The sequence below is a fragment of the Carettochelys insculpta genome, chromosome 16 (genome assembly GCF_033958435.1).
Source record: "Carettochelys insculpta isolate YL-2023 chromosome 16, ASM3395843v1, whole genome shotgun sequence".
NCBI lineage: Eukaryota > Metazoa > Chordata > Testudines > Carettochelyidae > Carettochelys > Carettochelys insculpta.
Genome location: NC_134152.1, coordinates 14,444,208 through 14,461,352, shown reverse-complemented (window position 1 = coordinate 14,461,352; position 17,145 = coordinate 14,444,208). Strand labels below are relative to the sequence as shown.

The 17,145-nt window shown below is 46.5% G+C and overlaps 1 protein-coding gene across 5 annotated transcripts in view; it reads right to left on the bottom strand.

The window, feature by feature from the left end:
- CLEC16A (C-type lectin domain containing 16A) overlaps positions 1-17,145 on the bottom strand; it is a 247,372-nt gene that overhangs the window by 188,813 nt on the left and 41,414 nt on the right. For all 5 annotated transcript variants that reach the window (XM_075010592.1, XM_075010588.1, XM_075010590.1 and 2 more), the window contains exons 8-9: positions 16,438-16,491; positions 4,298-4,411 (exon numbers count right to left, since the gene is read on the bottom strand). In XM_075010592.1, the coding sequence (XP_074866693.1) occupies positions 4,298-4,411; positions 16,438-16,491 (168 nt within the window). The remainder of the gene's footprint in view (positions 1-4,297; positions 4,412-16,437; positions 16,492-17,145) is intronic.

The following is a 17,145-nucleotide window of genomic DNA, read 5'->3' as shown; positions in this document are numbered from 1 at the left end:
CTGCACGCATTGAATACTGCTCTGAGTTCTAGTATGTTTATGTGCAATGTCTTTTCCACGGGGGACCATAGTCCCTGAGTTACTTTGTTGCCAATGTGCACTCCCCATCCTATGTGGGATGCGTCTGTCGTAAGAAAAATCACAATTTGTGGTTGGTGGAAGGGCACCCCTACTAGTAAGTTCTTGGGATCTGCCCACCACACCAGTGACCTGACCTGCGCACCTCCACTGTGGGTGATACTGCCCTGTGGATGGTATGGACTATCGGTTTGTAAATGCTCGCCAGCCAATGCTGCAGGCCCCACATATGCAGCCTAGCATTCTGTATCACGAACGTGGTGGTTGCCATGTGCCCCAACAGTTGTAGACATGTTAGGATTGGCACTGTGGGGCTGTACGTCATTACTTGTACCAGGGATTTGATGGTGCGGAAACAGGCATCGGGCAGGTATACTCTTGATGTAGTAGAGTCTATGCGTGCCCCTATGAACTCTATATTTTGCGTAGGCTCGGTCTTTGATTTCGAAAGGTTGATAACAAGGCCCAACGAGGCAAATGTGTTTGTAGTGACATGTATCATGTGTAGGACCTCGGCCTTTGAGGCCCCTTTCAGTAGGCAGTCGTCCAGGTATGGAAAAATGAACACACCCTGTCTGTATAGGTAAGCTGATACTACCGCCAGTGTTTTGGTGAACACTCTGGGCGCCGAAGAGAGACCGAACAGAAGAACTCTGTATTGGAAGTGCTCCCTGCCTACTGTGAAGCAGAGAAAATGTCTGTGTGTCAGGTGAATAGTTATATGAAAATACGCGTCCTGCAAGTCGAGGGCTGCAAACCAGTCTCCATCGTCCAATGCCATAAGTATGGAGGCAATTGTAATCATCCTGAAGCGCTGTTTGCGCAGATGTCGGTTGAGGGCCCGTAGGTCCAGGATTGGCCTCCAGCCTGCTGTCTTCTTCTCTGTTAGGAAGTATCGTGAGTAGAACCCTTTCCCTTGGAATTGTTCCAGAACTCTCTCCACCGCCCCTATGAGCATGAGATGGTCTACCTCCTGTTTTAACCTTGTCTCGTGGGAGGGGTCCTTGAAGGAGGACTGGGTGGGAGGTTTCGGTGGAGGTAGTGATTGGAAAGGGATCGTGTATCCTGTGGCTATAATTTTGAGTACCCATTTGTCTGTGGTGATGTTTTGCCATTGAGAGTAGAATGGTTTGAGCCGATGATGGAACATGTACTGGGACTGGCATTGAGGGATGGTCTTGATATTGCAGTACTCAACATACCCGTCAAACTTGCTGTCTCAGGGCTTGCCCCGAGGGTGCGCGACCCTGCCAGGGGCGTCATCTGGGGGCCCTATACTGTTGCTGCTGGTGGTGGTGCCCTTGGTCATAGCTCCGTTGATATTGTGTACGCTGAGGTTGGTAAGTGTAGCACTTTTGCTGGGGGTAAAACTTCTTCCTCCTGTACGGGGGAGTATATATGCCCAGGGTCCTAAGTGTGGTTCTTGAGTCCTTGCTGGAGTGTAGGACCGAGTTGGTTGAATCTGCGAATAACTCTTGTTTATCAAATGGAAGGTCTACGATTTTTGTTTGCAGATCTCTGGGAATGCTGGACGTCTGGAGCCACGATTCCCTATGCATTACCACTGCTGTGGCTGTGGAGCGTGCTGCCATGTCCAGGGCAATCTGAACTCCTGTTCGTGAGGCCGTGTAGCCCTCTTGGACGATCGCTTTCAGCACCGGTTTCTTATCCTCTGGAAGGAAATCCATGAGGGAAGCAAGTCTGGATTAACTGTCGAAGTTGTGGTTTGACAGGTGTGCTGCATAGTTTGCCATTCTGAGTAGTAAGGTAGAGGAGGAATAGACCTTCCTACCGAACGTGCCTAATTTCCTTGCATCTTTATCTGACCCTCCTGATTTATATTGGGGGGTCTTGGATCTATGCTGTGATGATTCGACTACCAGGGAATTTGGTTGGGGGTGGCTAAACAGGAATTCCATGCCCTTGGCTGGAACAAAGTATTTCTTATCCACCCTCTTATTTGTGGGAGGGGTGGAGGCTGGAGTCTGCCATACGTTGGTGGCTCATTCCATAATCGCTTTATCTACTGGGATGGCGATTTTAGAAGAAGCCGGGGGTCTCAAATTTTTCAGGAGTTTATGTTTTTCCTGCACCTCTGCTATTTGAATGTCCTGTGTTTGTGCTACTCTCTTGAATAGTTCTTGGAATTGCCTAAGGTCGTCCGGGGGGCGGAAATATCCCCAGGGACAACAGCCTCATCTGGGGAGGACGAAGAGGCGCCGCTATGATATACCTCCTCTAATTCCTCAGATTCCTGGATTTGTTCATGTGCTTGCCCTTTTGAGGATTCAGAAGGGAGGTCCAGGGCCTGTGGACCAATGTCCACCTGGGAAGGCTGTGTTCTTCTCACAGAGAGTGAGACTGTATGAAGGGGTGTTGGCGAGGTGTGGGTGGGGATCTACCCCTGAATCTGGACCCCCTGTGCCGGTGTTCAGTATGGTAAGGGCAGCCATAACAGCAGGGGCAAGGGCCCGGTGATGGGGATCTGGACAACGATCAGAAAGCGTAGGCATGGGGTCTAGACGAGTGTGACCTCCGTGATGATGCTGACAGTGGCGGAGATGCTCTGTGATAGTATTCATAGGGATCCCTACTGGAGATTGGTGAAGGTTGTCTGAGCCAGGGGGATGGCAGTTGAAGGAAAGGGGATGGAGGTCTGAAGCAGACCATTGGAGTTGTTGCCCAGTGTATTTCGGGGGGGGGAGCTAGGTGATAACGGCAATGCGATGACCTCTGGGGATGGGCTGCGGTGCCGGGTTTTGGCTTTTGCTTTCCCCCGCCCCTGAGAAGCAGGTGCCGCCCCCTCCCATGCCGGGGACCTCGGCGCTGTTGTCGGTGCTGCGCTTGGTGCCCCTGTGCACGGCACTGCGCGGGTAGCTTCCTCCAGCACCGTTGGGTCCCGTGCCGGGTACCCCTGCTCCAGTGCCATCAGTGCCGCAAGGCTCGGTGCTGTGGGAGTCAGTGCCGCTGATTCCGACACCTGCGGCGCCCCCGGTGTTGACTGCTTAATGGTCAGAGGTCCCGGTGCAGCTGTGTGCGCTACAGTCGTCCCACTTTGAGCAGCCCGCGGGTCAGAGCCCTGTGCTCCGCTCGTCCTGCTCGCAGGTGTTACCGGCAAGGATCGAGCTGGGGAAAACTTCCTTTTCTTTTGTACAGAGGAGGTTAGGGAAGCCGCCTTCCTCTTGTGTGACCCTGAGGGCCCCTCTTTATGGGGCTTCTCCGATGGTCCAGGTTGGAGGGCCTTATCAAATAAAATCATCTTCAGCCTCATTTCCCTGTCCTTTCTGGCTCTGGCTGTGAGCTTGGAGCAGTGAGGACACTTCTGTGGAATGTGGGTCTCCCCGAGGCAACGAATGCACTCGCTATGCCCATCTGAGGCAGGCATGACCTCGCGGCATGACTCACATTTCTTAAACCCCGGCGAGGACATCTCGGCCTGGGCATTTAAGTCTTTGAACGTTAATAGGGCACTTAACAGCTAACCAGTCCTGAAAAAGATAACGTTCACGACTTTTAGGATAGCAGACTGCTCAAGGCGGCCACCTCTGTTCTTCTCTCTCTCTCCTTTTTCTTTTTTTTAAACTATATCTACATTTAAACGGAACAATTTTAACAGTGCTAACTAAAACTATCAACTAATAACTATTAACAAAATTAAAACACAGTTTTATCTTTCTCAGGTGTTGGAGCCGGAGCGGAATCCGTCTGCAGCCATTGGCAGTTGAGAAGGAACTGGCGGGGACCGGATCACACATGTGACCGAAGGCGCATGAAGGACCGGTGTGCATAGGCGCATGCGCGACCCGACAGACTGCTGAAAATTTCCGATCTGCGGCGCCGGGGCGAGCCCAACACCTACTGTGGAGCACCCACGGGGACCACAAGAAGAAGAACCCATGTTGCATTTTCACTTATACTTACATAGTAGAAAGCTATAAGCTTGGGTTCACCTCCAAAAAAAGTGGTAAGTCACATAAAAACTGAAAGAGATTAATGAAGAAAAGGAAACAACCAGGATAACTGAAAAATACTAAGCAGAAGTATGTGTCTTAACAGAAAGGTCAAACAGTCTTCAAATTACTCTCCCACTGAATATGGTGGTTGCTTATCAGTGCAGTACTCCAGGACCAGAGAAGTATTTTCCAAACAGATTTCTAAATCTCCTCTCTCTTCCTTTGAATAATAAAAGACATTTAAAAAAAGTTATTTGACCACTTACTGGATTTCTCTGAATATCTTGCTCAACTTTTGAGGAGAATACTGAAAGGTCCCCATTAAGAATAACCTCAGCCAGTGAGTTCACCAGAGGCGCATAATGTATAATCAGGAAGACCTATTAAGAGGCAGAGGGAGAAAACAACATTAGTGAGGAAACCTAAGACGGTTCAGGGATTGTGGTTCTTTATAGCCAAAGCTTTCTTGTATATGAACACTTAATAAACCACACAAAATTTTACCGAAAGTACAGCACAAGATTAGCTGGATGAGGAAAGTGGTGCCTGAAGTTCTATGGCCTGGTGTTATGATCTAGTCTGACGTATAACAATCCTTCCTGACTGAAAGATTTAATATTTTTAACAGTGTAAGAACAATTTTCCTAATAGTGGTTTTTCTGGAAGAGGTATCTGAGAAGTCTCTATATAATATATAGAAATAAGCTCAATGTCATGTTCGGAAGAGGCTCCAGTGTTTGAAACATCTAAACATTAAGAAAGCATTATGATAGATCCTAAGAAAAACCTCAAATTCCTCAGTAGTTGTGAAGATGAAAGAGAAATACAGTGAAGGTGAAGAGAAATACAGTTTCAGAGTCACGAAACCTGAACATTGTGGCTGTGTCTACGCTAGCAAGTTCTTTCGAAAGACTTTTCAAATGGGGGCTCCGTCAAAAAAGCCCATGGAACATCTACACACAAAAAGTGTTCTTTTGAAAGTAAATCGAAAGAACACGGCACTCTTTTTGAAATCACTCTTCCTTTCTCACTTCAGGAAGAGCGCCCCCTTTCAAAAGAAAACATGTATAGACATTTTGCAGGGCCCTTTTTTTCCACAAGAACAGTCTCCATTTTTGATCCCTGGCCCAATCTTTTGAAAGAGCAGGAGCTGTATGGATGATCTCTTTTGAAAGAGCAGATCACGCTTTTGATCTGCTTTTAGGCATGTGCACACACTGTTTCAAAAGAAGTTCTTTCAGAAGAGATCTTCTGGAAGAGCTTCTTTTGAAAGATCTCTGTAGGGTAGATGTAGTCTGCATATTCACTATTTGACCACATCTGCTTACGGAAGACAGTATTACCTAAGATATTCTAGGCCTTCCAGTGACAAGGGGAAACCTTTGAGTTCTTATTTGGCAGTGATAGGCTAGAACTCATATAAATCCCCATCAGACTTTCAGTTGCAATTTGCTCTCAGACTAACTTGAGAGCTACCCTTTAGAAGTCACTTGGAAACAAAATACAGTGGATGCTCATAGGACTGTTTTGGCACCAGTACCTGGCATCGGTGCCTCGGGAATAGCAATGTCTTCCCATCTACTGCTGGATGCAATTCAAGTTTTTGGTTCTAATCTATACAACTATTACATCTTGGGTGACTTCAATGCAAGAGTTGGAGCTGATTGGGCCTCATGGTCTTCCTGCTTACGACACTTCGGTGTGGGAAAAATGAAAGACAATGGACAGCGTCTCCTTGAACTCTGCACGTACCACAATCTGTGCATCACAAACACATTCTTCCGAACGAAGCCACAGTACAGGGTGTCGTGGAGACACCCATGCTTGAAGCACTGGCATCAACTAGACGTGGTCATCACTAGGCGTAATAACCTCAAAAACGTCCTTCTGACACGCAGCTATCATAGTGCTGACTCTGATACAGATCACTCGCTAGTTTGCTCCAAGCTCAAGCTGAGACCCAAGAAGCTGTACCGCTCTAAACCTGCTGGAAGGCCCCGCATTGACGCCAGAAAGACAGCAAACTCGGAGAAAGCTTAAAAGTTCAGAGAGACCCTCCAGGAAAATCTGCGCAGCGGCCCTGGGGGCGCCGATGCGACATCCAAATGGCAACATCTGAGGGATACAGTTTACAACACAGCCTTGTCGGTGTTTGGAAGAAAAGCTAGAAACACGAATGACTGGTTCAAAGCTAACTCCGATGAGATGATTCCAGTCATTGAAAAGAAGCGCGCTGCACTCCTGGAGAACAAATGCTCGCCGAGCCAGAGTACCCAGCAAGCACTTAGAGAGGCCAGAAGAACAGTACAGCAGACAGCCAGGCGCTGTGCCAACAACCACTGGCTCCAGCTATGCAGCAGCATCCAGACCTGTGCCAACTTTGGTAATCTCAGAGGAATGTACGAGGGTATGAGGAAGGCATTAGGACCCACCCAGAACAAGATGGCACCTCTGTAATCCAAATCTGGTGAAGTCATTGCTGACAAAGCCAAGCAGATGGAGCGATGGGTTGAGCACTACTCCAAGCCGTACTCACGCGAGAACGTTGTGGTTGACGCAGCCCTCGATGCCGTCGAGCTCCTACCAGTAATGGACGAACTGGATCAAGAACTGACTGTGGATGAACTGAAGAGAGCCATCGACAGCATTGTAGCAGGAAAGGCCCCTGGCCAGGATGGTATACCACTAGAGGTAATCAAATGTGCTGCAGACACACTCCTGGAACCCCTGCATGAGCTACTGTGCCTGTGCTGGAAAGAGGGTGAGGCTCCACAGGATATGCGCGACGCTAACATTGTAACGTATAAGAACAAAGGAGACAGAAGCGACTGCAACAACTACTGTGGAATCTCCCTCCTAAGCGTCACTGGTAAACTGTTCGCTCGCGTCATCCTTGGCAGACTCCAGAAGATTGCATGAGAGGGTGTACCCCGAATCGCAGTGCGGATTCCGCGCAGAGAGGTCTACCGTTGACATGGTCTTCTCTCTAAGGCAGCTGCAGGAGAAGTGCAGGGAGCAGAAGAAGCCACTCTACATAGCCTTCATCGACCTGACCAAGGCCTTTGACTTGGTCAGCAGTGATGGTCTGTTCAAACTGCTCCACAAGATAGGCTGTCCTCCACGGTTACTCAAGATGATCCAGTTGTTCCATGAAGACACGAGAGGAACCATCCAATATGACGGCGCATTATCGGATGCTTTCGGAATCAGGAGCGGCGTCAAACAAGGATGCGTGCTTTCTCCGACATTGTTCGGGATCTTCTTCGCACTCCTCCTGAAGCATGCCTTTGGATCTTCAAGAGGGCATCTTGCTGCACACAAGATCTGATGGGAAACTGTTTAACCTTGCAAGGCTGAAAGCTAAGTCTAAGGTGCGGGAAGTCCTCCTCAGAGACATGCTGTTCGCAGATGCTGCTGCTGTAGTGTCTCACACAGAAGACCAGCTTCAAAAACTGCTGGATCAGTTCTCCAAAGCGAGCAAGGACTTTGGGCTTACCATCAGCCTAAAGAAGACAAACGTACTCGGTCAGGATGTTGCTGAATCCCCATCAATCAGCATTCACAACTATACGTTAGAGGTCGTCCACGAGTTCGTGTACCTCGGGTCCACCATCACTGACACCCTGTCGTTAGACACTGAGCTAAATAGGAGGATCGGAAAAGCGGCCACAACTCTGTCCAGACTCAGCAAGAGAGTGTGGAATAACAACAAGTTGTACACTCACACCAAAATGCAAATCTACAGAGCCTGCATCCTCAGCACCCTCCTTAATGGCAGTGAGACTTGGACCCTGTATGCCCGCCAGGAAAAGATGCTGAATGTCTTCCACTTGTGCTGCCTCAGGCGCATCCTTGGAATATCATGGAAGGACAGACTGACCAAAACCGCTGTCCTCAAGCAAGCTGGAATCCCAACCATGCACACCCTCCTCAGGCAGCGTCGGCTCCGCTGGCTTGGCCATGTCCGCAGGATGAATGATGGAAGGATTCCAAAAGACATCCTGTATGGTGAGCTAGCCTCTGGCAAAAGACCTCCTGGATGCCCCCAGTTGCGCTACAAAGATGTCTGCAAGAGAGACCTCAGAGAGGTAGACATCGAGATGGACAACTGGGAAGAACTAGCAGACAACCACAGCAGATGGAGGCAGGGGTTACACAAGGGCCTTCAGAAGGGCGAGATGAAGATCAGACAGCTAGCAGAGGAGAAGCGAGCGCACAGAAAGCACAATAAGGACTTGCCAGACACCCACTACATCTGCAAGAGATGCAGCAAGGACTGTCACTCTTGTGTGGGTCTTCATAGTCACAATAGACGCTGTAAATGAAGTCCTCAATTGAAACTTTAAAGGGCGTGATCCATAGTCTATGCAGACTGAAGGATGCCTACTACTACAACTATTCATGGTACAGAGCAGGGGTGAGAAAACTTTTTACATCAGGCCCCAGTTTTCATCCCTGCAATTAGCTGGAACCCCCGACCCAGAAGTGATCCATTGAGTTCCCTTGGCAATGGTAGCAGGGATGCAGGCTAGGAGGGAAGGAGAGGATGCAGAAGAGATCGGTGGAGCCTCAGTACCTAATAAATAACTTTGTTAGTGTTTTAAGATGCTAAAGGAATGCTTGGCTTTTGTGTGATTACGCATGTAAAAATAGATAAAGAAACCTAAATGACAAGACTGGAGTTGAACTGAGTTGTTTGGGAGCTGAGTGGAAGAGGTCTCAAGGAAACGCTGAAGTAGTAGTGCTGTGACTTGGATGCTCTCATCTGAACCAGGTATATACACTATTTTGTATGTGTGGATTCATAGAATCATAGAACAATAAAGCTGGAAGAGACCTAAAAACAGCCACCGAGTCCAGCCCCCTGCTCTAAGCAGGACCAAACCCATCAGATCAGCCCCATCAGGGCTTTGTCAAGGTGAGACAAACACCTCCAGGGATGGAGACTCCACTACTTCCCTGGGGAGACCATTTCAGTGCTTCACCACCCGCTTAGTGAAAAAGTTTTTCCTAATGTTCAACCTGGACCTTCCCAACCCCAACTTGAGACCATTGTTCTGTGTTCTGCCATCCGTGACCACTGTAAACAGCCTCTCTCCAGCCTTTTTGCAGCCTCCCTTCAGTAAGTTGAAGGCTGTTATCAAGTCCCACCTCAGTCTTCTCTTCTGCAGACTAAACAGTCCCAATTCCCTCAACCTTTCTTCATAAGTCATATGCTCCAGCCCCCTAATTATTTTGGTCGCCCTCCGCTGGACCCTCTCCAGTGTATCCACATCCTTCCTATGATTGGAGGCCCAGAACTGGACACAGTACTCCAGATGCGGCCTCACCAAAGCTGAATAAAGAGGAATAATCACTTCTCTGGATCTACCGGCAACGCTCCTCTTGATGCAACCTAACATGCCATTAGCTTTCTTGGCTACAACTGCACACTCATGTCCATCTTCTTGTCCACTACAACTCCCAGATCTTTTTCTGCAAAACTACTACCGAGCCAGTCGGACCCGAGCCTGTAACAATGCTTGGGATTCTTCCGGCTCAAGTGCAGGACTCTGCACTTGCCCTTATTGAACCTCATCAGATTTCTTGTAGCCCAGCCTTCCAATCTGTCTAAGTCAGTCTGGACCCTGTCCTTACCCCTCAGCATATCTACCTCTCCCCCTACCTTAGTGTCATCTGCAAACTTGCTGAGGGTGTAATCCAACCCCTCATCCAGGTCATTGATAAATATGTTGAACAGAACAGGACCCAGAACCGAACCTTGGGGCACTCCACTAGAAACCGACCTCCATCCCAACATCGAGCCATTGATCACTACCTTTTGGGCCAAACCTTCTAGCCAGCTTTCTGTCCATCTTACCATCCATTTATCCAATCCACATTCCTTTAACTTGCTGACAAGAATATTGTGGGAGACCGTATCAAAAGCTTTGCTAAAGTCAAGATAAATCACATCCATTGATTTTCCCCTATTCACAGAGCCAGTTATTTCAGATTGGTCAGGCATGACTTGCCCTTCATGAATCCATGCTGACTATTCCTGATCACTCTCCCCTCCTCCAAGTGCCTCAAAATGACTTCCTTGAGGAGCCCCTCCATGATTTTTCCAGGGACTGATGTAAGACTGACTGGCTTATTAGTTCCCTGGATCATCCTTCTTCCCTTTCATAAAGATGGGCACTATATTTGCCTTTTTCCAATCATCCGGGATCTCTCCTGGCCTCCACGACTTTTCAAAGATAATGGCCAAGGGCTCGTCAACGACATACGCCAACTCCCTCAGAACCCTAGGATGAATTAGGTCTGGGCCCATCGATTTATGGACATTTAGCTTTTTTAGATAGCTCCTAACCTGTTCTTTCCCCACCAAAGGCTGTCCACTTTCATCCCACAGTGAATCACTTATACCATTAGTCTGGGAGCTGTCCTTGTCCGTAAAGACAGAGACAAAGAAAGCATTAAGTACTTCAGCTTTCCCTACATCATCTGTCACTGGGTTATCTCCCTCATCCAGTAGGGGCCCCACACCCTTTCTGATCACCTTTTTCTTGGTAACATGCCTGTAGAAACTTTTCTTGCTGTCCTTCACATTCCTTGCGAGTCACAATTCCAGTTGAGCTTTCGCCTTCCTGATAACTGCCCTACATTCTCAAGCTATACGTTTATACCCCTCCCTAGACATCCGTCCCAGTTTCCACTTTTTGTGCATCAGTTTTCCAAGGATTTGCCCATTAAGCCAGTCTGGCCTCCTACCACATTTACTTCTCTTGCTGCACATCGGGACAGTTTCTTTCTGCGCCTTTAATAGGGCTTCCTTAAAATAGTGCCAGTTGTCGTGGACTCCTTTTCCCTTCATGGTAGCATCCCAGGGGATTCTGCCCATCAGGTTCCTGAAGGAGTCAAAGTCTGCTTTTCTGAAGTCCAAGATGTGTAATTTGATGCTCTCTTTCCTTCCTTTGGTCAGGATCTTGAAGTCTACCGTCTCATGATCACTGCTTCCCAGGTTGTCCCCCACCTCTACCTTCCCTATTAGTTCCTCCCTGTTTGTAAGCAGCAGGTCAAACCACGCACGACCTCTAGTTGGGTCCTTCAGCACTTGTACCAAGAAGTGATCCCCAACATTCTCCAGAAATTTCCTGGACTGCTTGTGTACCACAGTATTGGTATCCCAACAGATGTCAGGGTAATTGAAGTCCCCCACGATAACGAGAGCCCCTTATCTGGAAGCTTCTCTCAGTTGTCCAAAAAAAGCCTCATCTACCTCATCATCCTGATTTGGCAGCCTGTAGCAGACACCAACCACCACATCTCCAGTGCTGCCTACACTACTAAGCTTGACCCATAGATTCTCAACAGGCTTTTCTTCCTCTGTGTACTGGAGTTCCAAGCAACCATAGTGCTCTCTTACACCCAGTGCAACCCCTCCTCTTCTCCCTTGCCTGTTCTTCCTGAACAGTTTATACCCTTTCATGGCAGTGCTCCACTCATGCGAGTCATCCCACCAAGTCTCTGTTATTCTAATCAAGTCATAGTTCTTGGATTGAGCCAGGGCTTCTAATTCCTCCTGCTTGTTACCCAGGCTTCTGGCATTGGTGTACAAACACCTTAGATAAACAGTCAATCTCCCTGCCCTCACTACTCGAACCAAGGGTCCACTTTTGTTGTACATTCCTATTTGCATTTCTTCCTGGCCTCCAAGTTCCTTTCTATCCACAGGGTTTCAGTCACCTTCCCCCAGCAAACCTAGTTTAAAGCTCTCCTCACTAAGTTTGCAAGCCTACTTGTGAAAATGCTCCTTCCTCTCTTGGTTAGGTGGACCCCATCTCTTCCCAATAATCCTTGTGCCCAGAACAGCATCCCATGATCAAAGAATCCAAAGCCCTCTCTCCAACACCACCTGCGTAACCATACATCTACTTCCTCAATTCCACGGCCCCAACCTAGCCCTTTCCCTTCTACAGGAATTGCAACCTGGCATTAAGGGAAATTACCTTTGTAGAGATTAAGGGTCTCAGTATGTGGAAATTAGTTTCAAGCTGGAGAAGTGGGTTAAATCTCACAGTGGGCAGTATGGACTGCCCAGAGTAGTAGAGGAAAACTGGGACAGAGTTCAGCGTCCAGGGATGGCAGGGCTGCTCTCCCACTGCAGGGCTCCTCAGAGATGTAGCTTTTGCCCCATGGTGAGGCACCAGAAATGGGTGCACCACAGCACCCCAATGGGGAGGTGCCAGAGATGACAGGTAGTCGAGGATGGGGGCTCTGCAATCTCCTTGGGTGTGTGTGGGGGGGGGGGTTTACTGGAATTGGGGTTGCTGCTTGAAAAGCCTACCCTACCACTTTTCCTTGCCCTCCCAGGCAGCTGTTAAAACAGAAAACTCATGCTTTAAGCCCTCGGGGAGGTAGCACGGCATGTTTAAAGAGCCCACCCAACTTGTTCTCCAGCAGTCCCAAAGCAGCTCTTTATCCTGTTTAAAGAGCTCACCACATCTGTTCTCCAGCTTGTTTAAAGAACCCACCCCTGTTCTCCAGCCCTCCCAGCAGCCCTTAAACTTAAACAAAAGAAAAGATCGACATAATTGCACTTTTAAAAAAAAACCTGGACACTCTCTGAGAAGCTGCAACAAGAGACTATTTCAGTAAAAGCTCACATCTCTCACGCCACCTCAGATGCCCCTGCAAAATGTGACTCCCTGCTTGCTCCTGCTGGGGGAGACAGGTAAAGTGGCTGAGAGACCGGAAATGATTCCAGTGCTCCCAGGGGACAGAGGACACCTAAGGGGGCAAGAGGGCTGGAAGCAGAGGACAGCTGAGCACAGAGAGGCTGCGGGGAAGCAGAATAGGCTCCCCACTGGTGGGGGAGGGGACAATAATGATGCTGGCCCTCTAGTGACTGCACAGATTGCAGGGGCAGGTAGTGCTGTACAGGACAGCTGAGCCAAGAGAGGCTGCAGGAAAACAGCCGGAGGCCCCCGCAGGTGTGGCAGAGGAGCAGATTGCACTGCGCTCCTCTTTTGAAGTTTCGTGCCCCCATGAGGGGCATGGCCCCCACAGTTTGCGCACCCCTGGTATAGAGTATCTCATATGCTAGTGTCTGTCTCTGTATGCACAAGACTCATGGGAGAAATCACTAAACTGGTTTTCTTAGCAGTTACTTAATGTATTCTCAACACAATTATTTCAGTGAAGGAACTATTCACCTTCCACCTTGTCAGAGGAAATATTTATTGACATATATAGATCTATGTCAAGAATGTTTTTCTATCAAGCCTTTATTTCACTACAAATCATCAAGATATAAACAACGTTGATTGAGGAGACATAAGAAGTGAAGCAGTTCTCATATGTGAGTAGTTATTATAACTCCACATGTACTGACAGATGCTATCATAATGAGAGCATAAAATCAAAAGGGATTGAATTTTACAATTTATACTCGGATCAGATGGACCAAGCTGTAACACAAGACAGACTATGCCAACCATATGCAATACAGTAGACCTCCAAAGAAAGAGTTTTGCTTCATCGACATCAAGATGCTAAGTAGTTGAAATGAAAATAAACGCTTTGATGTTATCAATAACTTTCTGCCCTTAGATATGCATGCTGAATTCTCAATGATTTAGAAGAAATCCTTCCAGTCAGCAGAGAGAGCTTCCATACTAAAGTGCTGCAATATGGCAGCTGTTGCCATTTCTGGCTTTGACGTGTAGACAAGCCCAAAGTATGAGAAAATAGGTCCCAAGTGCTACTGAGCACACGTGTAAAGCTTTTTTCTTTTTATTGAATAAATAATTTATCCACTGATAAATTGTTTCAGTCAACCCAAAATTATTTTGAATTTGACAGCAAAATTTGGACAAGATTGGGGCAGTCAAAATATGGCCTATGGATTAAAAGCATCCGGCCCAGCCAAGATTTTAATTGTTAAAGTAACTACCTGAAATGAGACATATCCAGGTTAAATCAATCTCCTAGTCACCCCATCAGCTGATGCAGAATAGGGATGCGAATTCAGGTCTTCTATCTTCCAGGGGAATGCCATAATGCAGGTGCAGGCAAAATTCAGCCCAAGGGCTGGAAACCACCAGATCCAGCCAGCACCCAGCAGGAGTCTCAGACAGGCTACCTGCTTCTCTACCCTCACATACCACTCAAAGTGCAGAGGCCATGTGCTCTCTGCAGACTGAGTGTTCCTGGGATGGGGGTTTCCACACACTGCCACCTCCCCCAGCACAACATCGCAGCTCCCACTGGATGAAATCTGGCCAATGACAGATGCCTGGGTAATGTTTGCAGCTCACAGAAGGGCCCCACATATGTTCCCACTGCACAAAAAGTGCATGGCCCCTGCAGTTGGCCTTCCTGTTGGCCAGGAATAGCCTAAGGTAAGTTCTTCCTAGCCAGAGCCTGCACCTGACACCCCATCCCATTTTTCTCCCCAAACTCCTCTACTCCTGCACCCTGGCCACAGGTAACAACCAAAAGCCCTCTTCACCACCACTCCTGCACCCACCCACATTTCCAGACCCCATACCCGCTCCAGGTCAGAATCCTCCCCTGCACCCATAACCCCTCCCAGACTCTGAATCCACTTCTGCGCCACAACACCCTGCCCCAAGTCACAACCCACTCCTTCACCCAAACTCCCTCCCCGATGCCACACCCACTCCTACACCCCAATCCTGAACTCCCTTCTGTGATCAATGTCCATCACAGACCCCTCCACACCTCCCCCATTAATATAATGCAAGAGTACAGCTTTTGTCTCTTACCAAATTCTTGGAGTGCTCCCACATCAAAAATATTGCCCACCCTGCTCTAACCACTAAGCTAGGTTCACTAAACTTGTATACTTCCTTCTCTAGCCAATCATTATTCAAGGTATTTAATTCACCTCAAATGAAATGTGTCAGTTTTTACTTTGTTTTTTTATTTTTTAATTACTTTTAGTAGTCCTTAAACTGAAAAACTGGTTACTATTTATCATGCTGAGTATTCCAATACTTCTAATGATGTCCGTTGGACTAGAAGGCTCAAAGTATCCCATAAGAGGCAATCGCTGACTCCCAACACTGGTTTCCTTAGTTTCCAAGGAACTGCTACTTTGTTAGGTTTACCAGCCTCAGAAATGAAACCTTGAACTGAAATGAATGTAGGTATTAGAAACAGCACCACTGCAGTGTTTTCTTTCCTTGGCGCAACACGAACAGGTGAATGCTTTTTTTTTTTTTTTTTTTTTTTTAAAAACAGTGTAGAATAGTCATCAAAGAAATCAACCTTGGAGTATAACCCTAGTTATAAAAAGGCTAGCTTAAGAAGTCATAAATATAAAACTAAGTCATTTTAAAATATTGTCACTTCTACAAAAGCACAAAATTCAGTAATCTGTTTTGACCTAAAAGTATATAAAATTCTTTAAGAATGTAAATGTATCAAGAACATGTTGATGAAGCATGCAGGTGAGCTAATATTTACCTGACAATAAGATTCTCCAATCTCTAGGATAAACAAAACAATCTCAACAAAAATAAGCATCTTTTTTTTTCAAATAACTTTTATCCAACTATATAGTCATTCAAAATATTCCCATTTTAAAAGAAGTTTACGGTAGCACTTTTGCTCTCTAGTACAACAACCTAACCAGGGTGCATGCAATACATAATAGCATTTTCAATTATTGGAAAATATAGCATCTGTTCAGTTGTCAGCCACTCATTTTTATTTTTGTAAATAGAAGAAAGCTGATCACATTTTTTAAGACATAAAACAAAGGCACTGCCTACTTGTAATTAAAGATCCCACAGTATTTGGCCCAAGAGTTCGAGCATTCAAAACCCTTATTCCCATTTGTTCTAGTCAAATTTAAATTTAGAATAATGCATTATGCCTGTAGGTGCAGTTGAATACCGTATACTTCTGTACACTTCTGTACCAACTTGTTGTACAATGCTGATGTACAGTGTTTAACAGCTGCAGCATTCCACTCAGGAGCAGCTGCACTAGACTGACATTTTTCATAGGAGAACGTGAGTTTTGCTCATGACCGAATAAATTGGTAAGTCTCTAAGGTCCTCAGGACCACTTGCTATTTGTGCACTAGTCTGATAAGTCTTTTACTGGCATTCTAAAGATTTTATTAGGTAATGTTGGCAAAATATTCTGAGAACTTCCAAGGAAAGCGTACTAGAGTAAGTAAAGAGTAGTAGACGGGCCATCTGATGATCAGTGAACTAATGATTTAAAAAACTATACAAGTGTTCCTTATAGGTACTCACTGCTCCACACAAGTACAATTCTCTCTCCAGATGAAAAAACAATACATCCCCTCACCATACCCCCATGAAACACACAATTTATAATGAAATTATTGAAAACACAACAAACATCACATTGAAATGTGACATACTTGTGAGAGAAGATAGAGAGACACTTGGAGGCTTATTTTTGGATGCTCCACATCCTAAGGAAGAAAGAAAAGAATGACTAGTTAATTACAGAAAACTAAAATATTACAGCATTAAATAGAACAAAGGCTCTCATTTTAAAAAACAGACTACAGAAAGCAAACATAAACACATGATATATTAATGTGCACTACCTCCCCCAATGCTACTAAGTTCCAAGGAACACGCTGATGTTTTCCAGTGACATTTTAGTTCTTTGGAAAATGATTTCAGAACAACTAATTTTTCTTGTGTGCACATTACTTTTGGAGCCAACCTTTCCTGTAACAGTTATTTTGAACAGATACTTATGTGAAAAGCACATTCTTACCCCAACTTAACCTTACTAAATGGCACTGTTGATAAGTTCATAAAAGGAGGCTTTTATGAACTGTTGTTATTCCACAGAATTAAATAGAATCTACATTCATTTTATTGGAGTTATTGACATTCAGTTGTTGAATGGCCATTCTGGCTTCATAGGCATTTTCTCTCCATAATCAGAACACAATAAATGCTTATGGAATGAAAATAAAGTAATCTCCCAGTATGCACAATTTCGATTTGCGCTTAACTCACATTAATACGAGTTAAGTGCCAATCAAAAGTGCTGCAGTCCCCAGCTCCCCCTACTGCAGGAAGCAGGGGAGAAGCCCCACTGCAGTGGCTGT